General features: G+C 35.1%; 2 protein-coding genes across 3 annotated transcripts in view; one reads left to right on the top strand and one right to left on the bottom strand.

Annotated features, from left to right (window-relative positions):
* Nucleotides 1-4,412, top strand: part of INSYN2B (inhibitory synaptic factor family member 2B) — a 37,597-nt gene extending 33,185 nt beyond the window's left edge. The window contains exon 4 of the mRNA XM_009969781.3: nucleotides 2,523-4,412. Within this exon, the coding sequence (XP_009968083.2) occupies nucleotides 2,523-2,709 (187 nt within the window). The 3' untranslated portion in view covers nucleotides 2,710-4,412. The remainder of the gene's footprint in view (nucleotides 1-2,522) is intronic.
* DOCK2 (dedicator of cytokinesis 2) overlaps nucleotides 1-17,564 on the bottom strand; it is a 193,714-nt gene that overhangs the window by 109,003 nt on the left and 67,147 nt on the right. For both annotated transcript variants that reach the window (XM_042790158.1, XM_042790159.1), the window contains exon 27: nucleotides 10,291-10,386. In XM_042790158.1, coding sequence (XP_042646092.1) covers nucleotides 10,291-10,386 — 96 coding nt within the window. The remainder of the gene's footprint in view (nucleotides 1-10,290; nucleotides 10,387-17,564) is intronic.

The raw sequence follows: 17,564 nt of genomic DNA, 5'->3' as shown, positions 1-17,564 counted from the left end.
ATTTATAAAACATCCCCTAGAATTTTTTTATACCTTCAAAGATATTCATATATATTAGTATTCCAGAGATTTTAGGTATTTAAGCATGCTTACATTTACAAAAATAAAGGATAATAGAATTTCTCTTTTAGGTTGAAAATTTTCCTTTTTTTCAAACAATATGGCAGACCATTTGCTTTGCCAGTTTGTAAGCACTATGACTTCAAATTTTTTTATGGATATAATGAATGCACTATAACCACTTGGAAGTGTTCTTTACACTACATTTTCTACATGAGCCACATTTAAATACAGGAAAGATCCTGAGCAACAAGCACAAGTATCTGAAGGAATGAATGGAGGAAGTAACAAAATATTGATGTGTCTTTTTGATTTACTAGGTATTTCATAATGATAACAGTGCCTAGAGGTTTACAGTGCAATGATTAGTAGAATACACACAAAGAACACAGTGCCTCTAAAGAGCTTCTAGTTTTAAGAGAAAAAACGGGAGACAGCAAGGAAGCATAATAGTTTTCACTTTAAAGAGATGTTCCACAAGACGTAGTCATGAATAAAGCATTCTGAATAACGGGTATTTGAAGTTCGTAACATATTCATTAGACAACGTTCTGAAAGAAGTAACTGTTACCAGTTTTTCTCTTGACAAACCCATGCAATTCCTGTGTTTTATGTAGCCTAAAAGATCCACGCAAGCATTTTTTCCACTAATCTAGCATGACTGTTGTCATTAATTATAAAATCAAGCATTTAATCTTGTTCCCTGTTTTCTTGCTCTTGAAGAACCTAAGTCAGTGATTCAAACACTGCACAAGCAGAATGTTGGGTTACTGTCACTGAACCATCTTTATCATTCCCATTTTAAGCAGTCCCTGAGTCTAACAATATCCTAATCTCCTATCAATCCAAGTGTGAATGACACTGTTTGGTGAAGTAATAAAGAGCTTTTCAGTCTAGCAGTGACTGGTTATATCGTGGCTGTATGTTCAGCTTTATTAACTATCCAGCAGGTTTATGTGAGCTGACTTGGTAGTTTCAGTCTAGATCCTGTATGACAAATGTTTGTATTATAATAAACACCTCCAAGTAGCAAGCAAAACCAAAGTTATCTCAGCAGATAAGGGACAGTAACTGACCTCTTGCCTCTAGAGATGACATCCTCAACATTAAATCAGACACTTTGAAGGGAAGAAAAAAAAATAACATGAGCAGATGCTATCCTTATGTATGCTATAAACTGAACATTTCATTCTCAGCACTTGTGATCTGTGACTGCCAAGAAGTATTAAATCGCAGCTTTAGCAATAAACTCTTAAAATTGAAGAGGCACTAATTAAATTTGTCATTTATATCACTTTTTTCTACTTCTTTTATATTTATTATGTATTGCTTTGTCCAAGTATCTCTCTGCAGTTCTTCTTAATTACAATAATCCTATTGCTTTCTTTTTGCCAGTTAATTTCATTAAAAACCCCAAAACATATTAATAATAAAGGGAAACAAGCTTCTAGTTAGTTTTAAAGTATTATTCAACAATGCTTATGGATTTCTATATAGATATAAATACTCACAATTAATAGTGTTTAAAGATACACATATTTACAGATTTTACAGGTTTCTTCTACTCAGTGCCCAAATCAGGTTCAGGGCTTTAACATGATATCCCAACATCCTTCTGACGGTGCCTTTTTCCTCCCAAAGAGCTTGCATTATGAAAAATACAACCAGCTCCTCTCAACTCCCCTCCACCTGCTAAAACCTCCACAGCAGACGTGGCTGATACAACTCCCACTTTCATACCCAGAAAAGATGGTTGAAATCAAGAAAAAACATACAGCACTTCATCTTCTTGATTTGCTGCTTTTTCTTTGTTTGTTTTTATTTAACTGTACTGGTTGCATCAGGCTGCTTAATCACTGTCCACATATGTTCTTTTGAACCTTACATTTATTTGTGTACACATATCTGCTCTTAGGTAATTAACATCTTGGCTCTCACTTGACGTCAATAATAATTATGGCTTGTAATGGAGAACATGAGTGACATTCTAGTTTGCTGCCAACTAATACCAGTTACCTCAAAGACTTACATATTGGCTGGATTTCATATATTTTTATTCCTAGCAGGTCTCCTAGAGGGAAACATTTACATTTAATGAAGTTAAGCATGTGAGAGTTCTGAACTCATGCCAAGCATACAACTGAGTTAGATTCCAGTATCAAAATAATATGAACAAAATGCACTGAAAGGTCATCCTAGTACATTTTAATTTTTTCTCCTTTAATTTTTGTCTCATTGTTTTGTGCACAAGGCTGGAGTTCTTAACTCGTGTAAAAAAGGTTACCCTCAGAAAAAAATTAAGAGATTAACTGATTTTCAAAGCAGCAATCTATACAGCCTTTTAACTACACTCTAATATTGAATAATGTCAAATACTTCTAATGAGGTAAGCATCCTTTCCACATGTTTTTTAAAGAGGGAATTTCTCACCTACTAGCTTAAATCTTTTCATTTTTCCATAGTGTAGAATATGACTTCAGACAACAAGAAGGAAGATTTCATCAGATTTTGAAAATGCTGGATCACGCAGAGCAAAATCCAGGTTCAGCTTCACCTCAGAAACTGCCACCTGATCACCCAGCTCCCGAGAAAAAGGAGTTAAGAAGAAAAACAAAAAAGGTGAAAAGAAAGTGCTTCTGGTGGATTTGACTTCCTTATGGATCCTTTTACATTTCAAAAGACACTAGAACAGAAAGAGGTTTGAAAGCACACACCTGAAAATGTGCTATTATGAAATCACAAAGCTAAAGAATGTTTAATTAGAGTATCTGAAAAATCAAAAGAATTGAATTTACTTACATCATCTCATAGAAAAAAGGCGCATCAAAAAGAAAACGTTACTTTCAAAAGGAAGCTTTCTCATTTTTCCAAGGACACATTCATATGCTCTGTAAAGATTTTTTTTTTTCCAACTTTCCAAAAATAACAAGGTTTAAATCTATACTTTAAGTAACAATGGTAGACAAAGCTAAGAGTGTCACACAGTCTTCATTTCCCATTTATAAGCAACATGGACTAAAAGGGAAGAACTTAATTGATCTTTAAACAAACCACATAATCAAGAACAGATTCAGGGGAATCTACGTTTTTCAAACAGATCTCGAAGGAGACTATTACAATTATTTCACATCGTCACTGAAAAATTTTGTGTTGCTATCATCTAATATTTAACAACAACAAAAAAGAATTTCAGGGTAAGTTTCACTCTGTCCTTTTATTGGTTCATTTTAAAAAGCAACCATTTAGAAGTTTCAGCCATTTAATAGACTTCTCTGAAAAGAATCATAAAAGAAGATAATATCTCAGTAGTCTTAACCCCCTAGACAAGCAAGGTCCAGTTAGGTGAATTTGAGTTTTGAGTATCTTCAAATACAAGAATCCATAACCCCTTGGGCAAGCTTCTTCCCAAATTTTCCAATTTTTTTCGTAATACCTAATCTGAATTTCCAATGTTGTAACTTGTGTCCATTACATTTTGCCCTACCCAAATACACTTTCAAGGAGAATTGGACAGATAGTAAGACCTCTCTCCTAAGCCTTCACTTATTAAAGACTGAACAAATCCAATTTTCACTGCTTCTCTTCACATGTTATGTGCAGCCCACAGTCACCTTGATGGTCTCCCTCCAGTAAGTTGATGACTTTCATCTATCTGGAAGCCTGAAGGTGGATCCAATGCCTTGGATGTCCTCACACAATTACTGAATACATGGGAATAACAACTTTGGCTACTGTCCTGCTAAACTGCTTGCCCAATTTGCCCATTTAAGACCTGTATCACTATACCAAAACATCCCAAGGTGTGAGCTTTTGGCCTTAAAATATAAGTTGATACACAATACAAAATTGACCATATAAATAATATTTAATAAACTTATCTGTATTATATTAACAAATATATATTCTGGAAAGATTTTTATCAGATGTCAGCGCAACTATTTCTTTTCTTCAAAAATAGTTACCAGCTAGCACAGGGTATGACAATAACCTAATTTAGAGTTCATGATACTATTATTTTGCTCATGAAGATATGGTCAACTTTCATAGGGGGGGTGAGGGGGAAAATTTTTCCAAAGCAAGTTTAAAGGGCACACTGTAAAGCCTCAATAATGTATTTTATGTTTAGTGGAATGTACTGCAAACCTTTTCTTAGAAGTGACTCTGGTTAATTAGTCCAAATGGTGCCAGGGTATTCAGTAGATTAACCCCTGGATCCTATTTTTCTAAATCTTATTGTATTAACTGTTTGATGTCAATTAAAAATGTCTGTACACTTTTTGTACACTTTTGTGTTCCTTGAATTCTTAGGGTTAATTACACATTTGAAAACACATTAAAAACAATTTTGCACAGAAGAATTTTGTCTGGAAGAAGTCAGTTTTTTGATAAAACCTGTCTTCATTTCTAAGAGTATGCTATGTGACATGGCTTAATTTATCAAAATTCTGAAGGACTGTCAGTTTTAAATAACAATTTCACGTTAAGTTCAGTCAGTATGGAAGTGACAAGCACAAAATTACCATTATTTTAGAGGCTTTTTAGAAGAAAAGCCTTATAGAAATTTTTACTAGCAAAAAAAGATGCTGTTAGTGAGACAGAAATGGGTATAATTAAGGTAATAATTAAATGATTACATCAGAACACATCATTACATGACACTCAAATACATCTGCTGCTTATGCTGCTGTGCCGACAACATTCCTATTTTGCATTAGTCTCTGATATGGATTTATTTGTGTGTAAATGATCTTCTGCATTAACATTTTAAGACTAATATCCTCTGTGGGGAAGGTATAATAAGCAGCAACACTAACAGGTATAACACTAGCAAAACCAGTAAGGTTTTTTTTGGTAGTAAACTAGTTTTCAATAATTTGTTATTATATAAAACCAGTCTTTTTGTCTGTCTTTTTGATAAGCACAAAAAAGCTCATTTTAACTTGTCTGATTTTGGTTTAGTGTACATAATGAATATGATGCCTTCAATACATTTTCAAAGGATCCAGATTATTCAATTTAAAGAAACCACTGTGTTTCAGTTTACCACACAGCACCAATCAATTCCTGGGGTCAAGAAAGCTATACAAGAACAGAAACACTCCATTTAGTTTAAGAAAGTCCAACCAAAGACAGTTATAAGTAAGACTCTAAGACTTTCCTGTGACCTGAACAAACATCAATACTTCTGAAAAACTGAAATATACCTATTTAAATAGCTACAGATTTTACATTTTCATATCTGATCTAGATGGAATTCAGAACTGTAGATACTTTTTAATCCTTAAATTCCCAGTCAAAATTAGCCTTTGTTTTCCATATTTCTCAACTTGTTGTTTTTCAATTCTCTCTCAAACAGTACACTATGGATCATCCATATATGGATATGAAATTTTCCTTTTAACATATGCACACACAGCAGTAGGGAAACACTTAAGGTATCTAGGCCAGCTGACCCTCAGCTCCCAATGCTGCAATTTAAGAACATTCACTTGTCTTTCAGCCTACCCTCTGTTTGGTGTTTTCAAATTCAGCCCATTCAAGACAACTGCTTTCCTTGAAAGAAAATATAAATTTACAGTGCTGCTAAAGCACTGTCCTACAGAAAGGTTACTCCTAGAGTTCTCTACTTCAGGACTTCAGTACAACAAAGGAGATTTTTTGGAGTCAGCAGTAGTATCAATACTTAGCCAAGTTCTACAATATATATTTAAGATCCAAACAAAAGGCTTATCTGAAACAAAGACAGAACTCCCTCATTCTTCTGGCAGAGGTTCTGACTACCATGACCAAAAACATGCAGTAGTTTAACTGAAAACAAAATAAAAGTATGCCAGAAATAAATTATTCCTACAATAGAATTAGCACTGTAGTTTCACAATAAAGCTGCACCTACTAAATACAAGATGCTGTTATACCCAGTGTTCTCCACAGTATGTCACACACAATAGGCTTTCTACATAAAATTTTTAAAAGAACATTGGAGCAAAAGGTTATTTGTTACATTAACAGTGGGAAAGAGTCAGCCATGGTATGCATCAGCCACAGCAATAGAGCAAGACTGCTTAGTTGCTGTATGATTTGTTTAGATTTAACAGAAATTTGTATATCCTAGCAACAGAAAATACCCAAAATATAATAGCTTTGTAACACATAATTGGACAATCTAAGCTATGTGAAAGTGGAATATGTAAGCATTGCTTTTTGGTTTATGGTTTAATATTTCCAAAATATTTTAGTTATACATTATTAATTCATATAGGAAATTAAAAAAATACCAGATACACATTACGCAATTTATGATGTCAAGATTGGAAAAGCAATAGAAATTGGTAGATTGTTAGAAGATAATAGTAGTAGTTATAAAAATTTCTCTGATTTAGAAAATTGTGGTGTAATAACTAAAACCAGCTCCCAGAGTAGGAAATAAATGTTTGATTCTAACACATTCTTAAATAAATTAAAAAAAAAAAAAAGCAAAAAACACAAACCATCTACAGAAAAAAATCGAACCCACAGCTACTTCACAGCACCTGCATACAAAATATTGTACACTTTTTTGAAAGACATATTTAAATGACAATTCCAATATGCTATTTTTAAAACATTGCACAGAACATGGCTTATTCCAAAATTAATGTATTTGAAATTGTTGTTTTATGGATTCAACCTAACTTCCTTAAAAAATTCAGAATGTATGAATAAAATAACTGATTTCTCTGTCATGTAACAGCAGTTCCTGTAGGACTGTTTGCAGTTTTGCACACTATATCTCTTTCCGAAGGGCCACAATACTTAGTTGTGCTAGCTTAGACACAAAACACCTTCCTAATGAACTGTATTATCTAATGTATGCTTTATAAATGTATAGATTCTTCAAATGTGATGTTATCTTTTGCAATGAAATACGATTTTTTTTCTTAGGTTGTTGGAATCAATAACAATATTTAGATTGCAAAGGAAGTGAACAATAGTTCTTTGGAAAAAGAAAAATTAATTGGAAATTAATAAATAGGTCTTTCATGGAACCATCCTGCAGCTTTTCTAGATAGAGAAAGGATTTGAATCTGAATTTGAAACCTGAATAAAAAAGCTGTAACTTCTAGCTACAGCATGTGTATATTTGAATACATCATATTGTCTGGCCACAGAAGCTCTGCAGAATTGTCTCTCTGGTCATTATTTCTCCCGAGAGTATTGTTTTTTTGCAGAACTATGCTATCTAGAGTAGCTTTGATTTGTAGAGCACAGTAGTTGCTTTTTTTTCCAGTAAAGTCTTTATTTGTACAATGCCTTATATAAATGGGCTAAAGACTTTTCTGTCTAACAGAACTACACTCTTTTCATCTTGCTAAACTGATATTGTGAACGAAATCAAGTTTGGGAATACCAAAGGAAAGCTTTAAAATTTATATGGTGCACTTATATTCTTGTTTACCTAACAAAGCCAATACCAAAACCAAGTACTTCTGTATCCTACACACTTCTATACATTTTACTTCTCTAATTACTGTAATAGGACTTCACTGCATGACAACACCCTTTAACTAAAAGTCTAAATTTCATAAAGTATTCAAGATAAAGCTTGAGTAGCTAATTTCAGACAACAAACTTGTCCCCCTCTGTTACAAGTTTAGCAGCACTTCAACTACAGTCAAGGTGCCTTTTTTTTTTTTTTTAACAGTGAAAATAATCAAGCAGGTGTTAAAGCCTTCAACTGCCAAAATGTCACAAATAAGGCAAGAGTGATATTGAAGTAAGTCTTCTCTGCAGTAGTTGCAGAGATCCAAATTAGTTCTCCATCACCAACACCTTCTCCTGAAGGGATTATGATCTTCCTAGCCTCTTTCCAGTAATTACAGGAACAAAGCTCACAGCATGCTGTTACCAGCTGCGCAAAAGGCAGCACCTTCCCTTAGATTCAACTGGCACTGTAGCAAGAAAAGGTGAAAGCAACTGTAACCCAAAATCCTTTAACTCTTCCTCTGCGAACAAGCTAGAAGATTGTGAAAACAGCACTTCAATACGAAAATTAACCTGCTTATTGCTGCCAGAAAGCAAAAGCACTGAGGTAAATAAAATACAGTACTCTCTCTGGTACAAGACATTTGAATTTGCAAGGAATTGTGAATTGTAACCATTGTTTTTATTAGTATAACACAGTATTAGCATTGTTTTTCACACTATTTTCAAATTCTAGAAAATTATGTGGCAGAAGATAATAAAAATACTTGCAATATTCAGAAACATAGTAACAGATTAAAGATTCTAAGGAATAACCTTCTCTTCTCCTGGAAGAAACAGATGTAGTCAAATTTAAATGTCATTCTTATCCATATAACACCAGATACATAGTCTGCCTGCAGCTATTCCATACGTCCCACCTGTAGTTGCAGACTTCACCATACTTTTAGCAGCTTTAGCTCACCCAAGCTCTCTGCAGAAGGCCATCAAACCTGACTATCTGCTTAATTTTTAAAAGATTAAGCATTAAGTATTTCAAGAAGTTTGGCCCTCTCACCAAGTTTTAAAGCAAAAACTGACTGAACTAAAGGTAGTACACAGAGCATGGAACAAGATTATATTGCCAGTTCTTTCTGAATGCATAAGGCTATTTCATTCACTACAAACAATTTCTTGACATGTCACATGTAAAAGACTACTCTATTGAAAGATCTTGCCTCAGCTCTAGAAAACTTTGTAATTTATTGGGATTTTCCTTTGAAAAACCTCTAAAATGCCCAATAAACACATATGCATAGGTGCTTATGAGCATTATTATCCTTCAGACATCTGCATTTCAAAATTCACACTGGATTTAATCTTTTTAGGTAAAAACAGCTGAACAAGTTACAGTAGATGAGAAAAAAAACCCCAACCAAATAACCAAACAACAACAAAAAGAAAACGAAACCAAAAATATTTTCCAAGCCATTTCAATTGTCTGTAACCAGCTTGTTTCCCAATGATTTCCTAATGTTTCCTACAGTTTCATTGTGCTTCTTCATTTATTGTTTATGGTATCCAGAAATACTCCTTAATATATTGATTACATTATCCATGACACTCATATGATGCTTTCTTTATAAGTACATAAAACATTTTCAAACACTGTAGAGAACTAAAAGGTTTACTGGGTCTTCATTCAAAACCTCTTCTTTTTATGACCATGTAAATATGCCAGAAGGTTACAGGCTGAATAACAACAGAGTGGAGCTCCGATAATCAATTTATCATAGGATTTCTGACACTTGCAGATCCACCAAAAGGAAGGTGGAAGCAACCACTGGCAAATATCTCCCCTGAACTCAATTATTAGGAGACACATACGATCTGACTGGCAATGATCTAAAATTGTTATCGTGGTTTTCCAAAACAAAAGGCCAAGGCAACAAAGTATATTTTAAATGAGACACAATATACCTCTTGTGTCCAGAACAATCAAGTAAATGCTGCTCATCATTTTGCAGGAAAATTTATCTCTCTAAAAGCTAACTATTAATATATATCCTTCTCCTAAGCACAGAGTCTGATGGGCAAGTCCCATAATTCCCACAACTGGCTTACCTTCTCACAAATAGTCTAAATCAAGAGGAGAACTCATGAGATATGTACTTAAATCTGAATAAATTGCAGAATATATCCTTGAAGATAAGTCTCGAACCATGGAATCTCCACAAAAACCTCAGGTGAGTGCTCTGTGCCAGCGCATCCCCAGATGTTTTCCCTGTACACATACGGCATCATCTTCCTGCTCCAGAATCTGAGCCAGGAATGGCAGCTGTTCCACAGCAACTCCAACCCACAAAAAAGTAAAGCATGTGCAAAAATTGGGAGAAACAGAGCATCCACGAATTATCTATAGAAACTATTCAGAATAGCTTTTTTTTTTTCTTTTTTTTTCTCAGACACATCCACTGTAAGTTAGTAGAAACACTATTTCCAATGTGTTAAAGTGTACCCTTTACAAAAGTTTGTAAAACATTCTTCGTTTTGCAAACAGCAATTAACTTCAGACTTAGTGTTTAGTTTTTTGAAGAATGCACAAATCTCACAGAATTCCACTACACTTCAGTGGCACAGTTGAATGAAAAAGGAGTAAAGCTTTAGACCTTTTATTTAACATCTAAAAAAGTCCACAAACAGGGACTCCACAAATACTATACTTGCATTTTTCAGGGCAACTATAAAATTGCTTTCAAAGCATTAAAAATATATTAAAATATTACTCACAATTAAGGGATCATCTCGTCCCATTGTAATAACAGTTCTGTTCACTATGCGCAGTAACTGTACCATTATTTCTTCAATATGTTGATAAGTTGATGCCTGTAAATTAAAAAAACAGTTTTGGTATTATATCCATCTCTCTTCTAAAAGAAAGAAGAAACCAATTATTTCCATGCTGACAGTTCAAGTTGTATAATATAACCACACTACTGAAAGAATAACACTAATTCTCCTTGCTCACACTGCTCCCTGGTTTCAATTGCAGTGCAATAATCACTCCAGGTGGCACCATCCAATTTTAGCCCTATCTACCCCATAACTGTTTTCTGTTTCAAATAGTTACTTCCCATCCCTCACTCAAGGGCCTTGTGTTTTCCCAGTAACTGAGTAGCCTATAACCTAATAGCAACACCCTGCTAATAGGTATCTGAGCCAAACTGTACCATAATTGTCCACATCTGTCAATGGCCCTGACCATAGCCTGGAGCTCAGTAACATTCTAGCCTGCAGTCACAAAGTATATAATTATTAAAGGAGACAGTTATCTTCACTTCACTGTGCAGCTCTGTGAGGGCACAAACTGAAGACGGTCTGCTCTTTGGCCCCATTGCCAAAGTACTGGTCAATCTGGCTGAGACTCCACTGGAGACCCACCACCCATCAGCACCAAGTTTTGAGTGACCTTTGCAGCCCAATGGGAAATGTTCACCAACTCACAGCAAATGGTAAGTACCTCTGGCATGAGGCCTGCTAAAGGACTTTTGAGTCTTTATTTTAAAACACTGAGCAGATGGGTATATCCTTATATTCACCAATTTCACTGACCTTACTCTGATCACTAGACAGCTTTGCAAAGAGGGTGCAATAACCAATGAAAGAAGTCTAAACAAATTTCTAATTAAAAAAAAAAAAAAAAAAAAAAGAAAGAAATTACTAGCTCACACAAAACAAGGCACCTCTTGAATATCATGTAGTATGGGAAGAACACCACAATCACATAAGCCATGGTGATTTCTTAACACGATTTTAGGTGGCTGAGCTCACATACCACCTCAAGAGAATCTCCTTCTGACTGTTTTCCCTCTGAGACAACATATATAGTCTCCTTCCTTTCTCCTGTTTTGATTAATCTGGATCAGGCCAGCATCCCTTGCAACTGAGACCTTCCTCATACCTAGCCATTTATTTACTATTACCATTTAGACTTATTGTGTCCTTCGACTATGACACATGCAAGCTTAAATAATCTTCTCACCTGTCACAGGAGCTCAAAGTTACTATATACTATAAATGAACAACGTATTCACAGAGTAATTTGTTTGTGGTTGGTGTTTTCTTTTATTAACTGAAATTTATCCGGTACAGTCTCATATTTATAAAAAGACTACACCTGAGAGTTGCTGCAGAGAAGACACATTTGTTGCTGTGCTTTCACAAAGCCACTTGCTCTTTCAACTCTTCCACTTCCCAATAGCCATATTGTGAGCTTTATTATTATTTGATTGGCATAAATCTGAAAACCATACAATGCTCTTTGTGTTTTTAATGCACTAGAAATAACAGTGAAATAAAATATAGAAACCTACAGTGCATCTCTCCCCGTATCAACTTTAATGATTAACCAAACACTTTTCTAGTGTTCTTTTCCTGTTCTTTTTAAAAAAAGTCAGAAAAACCTCTAATATAAAACTGCACTTTCTTCCCATTTGACTATAGCAATATATATTATAGTTGTGCACTTCTGTCCAAAAACAGTTTGCCATCTTATTACAGAGTACTGCATTTATTAAATAATTTTGAGGTTTGCCTCACAGCCTAGAACATTTGTTACCCTTGTGCATTGGGATACCAGTCAACATTGAGCATTTTGTTTCAAACAAGCCCTCTCAACTGTTGAAAGAACACATCCTACGACAGCAGAGCAACAGACCTATGGCAAGCCACCTTCCATAAAATATATAATTTTATCAAGCTACCAATTAACACAGCAGTAGAGGAAGGTGAAGCAGCCTAGAGTACAACATATTTATAGAATTATACACCAGAACAACTTTGAGGCAAATCCCTTGATCGCTTCCATTTACCATGTACTGCTGCTGAGTGGTTTTGCTGCACACAAACTAGATTGTTCCAGGTAGGGATAAACTACAAGCTCCTTGTCAGTGCTAGAAATGAAGACATTAGGTTCTTGATCAATGTTTGGGTCAGACCAATATAAGGTCCCTCAGCACGTTTCTAAACTGTCTACCTTCAGAAAGCTGAGCCATATTTATAATGGAGCTGTTGGAACCACAGTATCAGACCATATCTTACTCAGTGTAACTCCCCATGCCATGGACAACAGGTTCATCAGGACCCCCCCAATGAACCACATGAATCTAGTGGTACACTTGTGTTGTGACACATTCCTTGCTAATTGGAGACATTAGCAAAACATCCTACACTGTCAAAGCAAAAAAAGCAGCATTAAAGGGGAAGCCACATTAAGCAAAGTAACTATGGTATAGAGAATTTTTTTTGCTGATACTTCTTAACATTCATTTAAAGGTATGCAAAGCTACCTGCTGTAACAGTGGCTACCTTCTGACAATAGTCTCCAAAAGCACTACAACTCACAGCATGTAGTTTGCAGAGAGTATTTATCTTCACCCAGGAAAGATACTATGCCTCAGCGCAAGAACTGCAACACGTAAATAACTTTCTGGTTCCAACACTGTCCCTGCAGCTACTATAACAAACATAGAGATCAAAACTGGCATCTCAGCTGGAATAGTTATTTGCAATGCTGCAAGAAATAGTGTATGATCCTATGATTTGGCCTCTATTACAATTCAACATCCAATCACTCATTATAGCTGGTCTTATAATATTGATGACCACTATAATTAAAAAAAAAAAAAAATCAACAGCCCAAAATTGTAAACTATGTATTAGCACTTTGCACACTTTCCCTGGGCACAGGGAAGTCACTTCTTCATTACTTTGCCTTATCTATTTATTTATTTAATTCCAAGATGAGGGATCTTATAACCTAACTTTACTTCCTTCCACATACCATTATAAATGACAGTTCAGAACATTGCATAGTGTTTTTAATATTTAGCCATGACTCCATTATTAAAGATGAGCTTCATTCTGATTTCACAAGTAGCACATAACGCACCTAAGGAAAAAAAAAAAAAAACAAAACAAAACAACATGCTCAGGCACGCAAAGGCTACTTTCTGCTAAGCCACTGAATTTTCAGATAAATATTAGGAAATGAATTAAAATGGTTTCTTTATGAAACTGAGACTATCTTTCTTCTTGATCATCTACAAAACAATTAGGCATTCAATACTGACACTGCTAACTTCACAAAACCACTGTTTTCACACATTGCCTATACACAAGATTTCAGCTTTTATTTTAACTAACAGCTTCTAGCTTCAGAAGACAGTCTAGCAACGCATTTTCTTAGATCATATTTCACTTCACAAGGCTGACATATGTTTTTTAGTGAAACCTGGAAAACCCACCATTTGGCTGCAGTCCCTTTGGTTAAACGTAAGACTTCTCAGAAACTGAATTAACAACTTGTACTGTATATAAATGCTCCCTTGGAAAACATGAAATGTATTATTCCATTTCACGAAATATGGTCATCAAAGATGTATGATTGTCTTCACTGTTCAAAAGGATTTGCGAGGTGACCAAGGCATGAAACAATCAGAGCTCATACATGGTATGCAGGTCAGCAGGAGGAAGTTCTCTTACAGAACTCAGATGCTTTCAGATTCATTGATGGGATGGATGACACGTACACATAAATTACTTCATAGAAAATCCAAACCAAACAAAATTTTTCTCTCTTTAAATATATCTGTGCAGGATAATAGCAGTTAGTGTTTGAGTTAGTTTTCATGGTATATTTAAACTTTACAGGTTGGGGACAAAAATTAGAGTAATTCCATTGTCGCAGAGTCAATCACGCACTTCAGAATATGGTATTTATTTGCACAGTGACAAACATGGACTAACTGAATGGTTCCTTCAGAACTATGATATTATATAACTTGTACTTGAGATACTCGCTTGGAGATACCTCTTCAGTCAATTCACTTCAGCTGTCCCAGCTGTATCCTTGCCCAAACTCTTGTCCAACTCTAGCCCACTCCCTGGCACAGGTCAGAGTGAGAAACAGAGAATGCCTTGACACTATGCAAGCACTATACAACAACAATTAAAATTTTATTGTTGTGTTATCAACATTGGTTTGGTCACAAATCTAAAACACAGCATCATATGGGCTGCCATGGAGAAAATAAACTCCATATCGAACAGATCCAGCATGCTTCCTCTTCTATGTGTTCAGTTCTAGAACTTTGTGTTGCCCCTGACATAGACACAAAAAAGGAGAATACATTAAAGGATAAAGTTTTATTTTTTAAAAATCACATAGTTCATAACCATGCACTGTTCTGACTGAAAATTATCTGCAGAAGAACTTCAGGTAACTGGCCCTAAAAGAACATGCTGGTTCCCTGACTATATTCCATTGAAATTATCTTTTGCTGAAGTCTTAAGGTCTGCCATAAATTAGGCAAATGCTTTATAAATTTCTGTACAATTCTAAAATGCTTCCAGACTTGTTTGCTAATGTAATCAACAGCTCAAAATGCAGCTGCTGCCAATTACTGACTTTGTGCACAGAACAGGAAAAGATTATACATCTCACTTCCACTTGTAGTCTCCACCAAGATTTTATTTTCCATTCCAACAGAAAGGGATCACCATTACATTTGTGTAAGCACTATAAATAAAAACTTGTTCTGATACACAAAATATTAAACCACAGGATTTATGTCAGATTAGAGACAAAGTCATTTTATGAAGAGCTGTCAAATTGTATGTGCTAAAGTTGTTGTAAAGTGGGAAAAGGGAAATGCTTTTAATTAAAAAGGAAACAAAGTCACAGATTTCACCACGACCTTTGTCAACAACTTCCAGTTCTGAGCCTTAACTGTATTTCACAGGTGCTGAAAGCACACAATCTCAAGCTATAAAGCTAATTGTAGACATGATTCACTCAAAACAATGTCATCTATGTCCAAACATTGTTTGTTGTAGAGGCAAGTTAAAAACATAAGCATGTCACCTAAATGCCTAACCATTACTGCCTATTCATAAAGTCCTTTACATAAACCACCATTCTTAACATTGTACTTGCTACCTGTAGAACCCAGCAGCTAAACACCAGCTGAAGCGAACAGTGTTTGAACATAAGGATCTGATGATTCCCATGTTTCCACAGGCCAAACAATGTAGGGCAAACCCGTAGAGCTGAGCTGTTAGTATCACCATAGCTTTTCCTTTGACAAAGCAACTACATTCTTCAAGAACTCTCTAACACCTTCAATGATCACCTCACACTACAACATTTGATCACATGAAACACAGAACAACTACTATTGCTTCTTTTCTGTCCTTTGTGTACATTCTACTTCCGCTGATTTTCACAAAACAAATCCAATGCAAAAATATCAAAGCTAGGCTTACAAAAATTTTAAAATACTAATCCAAAACCAGCTTTCTCTATTGAGATAGAAAAAAATAGAAGAAATATGGACAAGATGTCGGTGTTTTGAAAACAGTTGAGCTTACAATTAATAATGTAAAGTGAGTCTCCCACTAACACCTGAAGTTTTCTCCCCCAGCAGGTCAAATCATCCATTTTCTTAAAATGAAGGTAAGAGATACAGGAAATTAACTGTTCAGTAGCAGATTGCATTAATCTTAAGGTTCAAGTGCAATCCCATAAGAAATAATTTGGTTAATTACTGAAACAATTCTATCTAGAACATACTGAATAAAGGCATTTTGGAAGAGACCACCTAAATACTACTATCATAATAATTTGGCCATATAGTGAACCTTTTCCATTTGCCTGTATGAGTCTGGGGCACTAAGTATTTTCCATTGCAAGTCAGAACTGTATATCCTTGAAACACAGTTTTTCACTTCAGCTGAAAAGGAAACATCTCTGTTGTACTCTAAAGAAATCTGCACTGTCTCTTAAAGACAAATTACTGTCTGATGTCTTAGATACTGCTGTATTGAAGGTGTTCCCTGACTTTGGTCTTTTTTTCTCCTTCAGATAAGTCATCTCAAAAGCAGATTTTTAGTACTAAATCCAGACCAGTGCTTAGCATAATTAAACAAATGAAACTGTGACCCATGGATTCTGCCAAGGAAAAAAACTACCCATGAGAGTCACACATTTGCTGTTAAGACAGCCTTATATTTGATGACATATACCTTTACATTTTCTAACATCCGTATTATCTCTGATCATCAATCATATTACCAGAAGGCATGCCAAGGTATGTATTTTTCTCAACAGAGGCATCTGGATCTTTTGTTAACATTCTACGACGTTTCTTATACTCATGTTTCTTATACTTTCCAGAGGGGTCATACCGCGCTGATTGCACTACCGGATTTAAACCTACTCCAAGGGACTTTTCTCCTTGTATTAAAAATTCATGAGTATTTATTGCAAATGCAATCTGTAAAATAACTGCCACCCAAACACCTCACAGAGAATCGCCAGTTCAAAGGTTACCTTCCTTAAAGAGAAGTGATTGAAGGAGTGCCACTTGTTTCAAACAAATGTGAGTGTATGGGGTTTTGTGTTTTTCTTAAATGCATGTGTTTCACATTCTCAGCAACGTTCATGACATAATGGGTTACACGTTGCCTAAAAAAGTCATTGTTTGTCAGAATGCAAAAAGGTTTGCCTGCCTACCTCATTCAGTAGGAATAAAAGCACAAAATACATTCCATGTTTTTAGACACCATCATTCTATACAAATCACATAATTTTAATTGGATTCTTGGGAGACTGAAGTCCAAACCTATGAAGACTACAATCACCCGTTATCCTCTGGTCTCCAGCTGTGTTTAAACATACACATCATACTGATAGGTGGAAGAAAAAAAAAAAAAAAAAACAACAAAAAAAATCCTGTTATTAAGAACAACATTCTCCACAATGATAAAAAGCATTTGATTTCAAACACAGCTAAGCATTTGCCTAATACCTAGGGAGAACATTTGAAGGAAAAAAATTAAGAGCTTTTGAAAAGCTCTCAGCAGCACCACAGCAACCAAGTTGTTTTCAACTAGAATGTTCCCAAATGAAATCTAAAGTATTTGTCTAATTTTCTTCAGTCCTTGAAGCATATGTACATTAACACGTTCACAGAACTGTGCAAAACCTGCAGTTACAAACCTCC

This window comes from Tyto alba, unplaced genomic scaffold (genome assembly GCF_018691265.1).
Source record: "Tyto alba isolate M040663 unplaced genomic scaffold, T.alba_DEE_v4.0 Super-Scaffold_17, whole genome shotgun sequence".
Lineage (NCBI taxonomy): Eukaryota > Metazoa > Chordata > Aves > Strigiformes > Tytonidae > Tyto > Tyto alba.
This window is presented reverse-complemented; position numbering and strand designations above follow the sequence as displayed.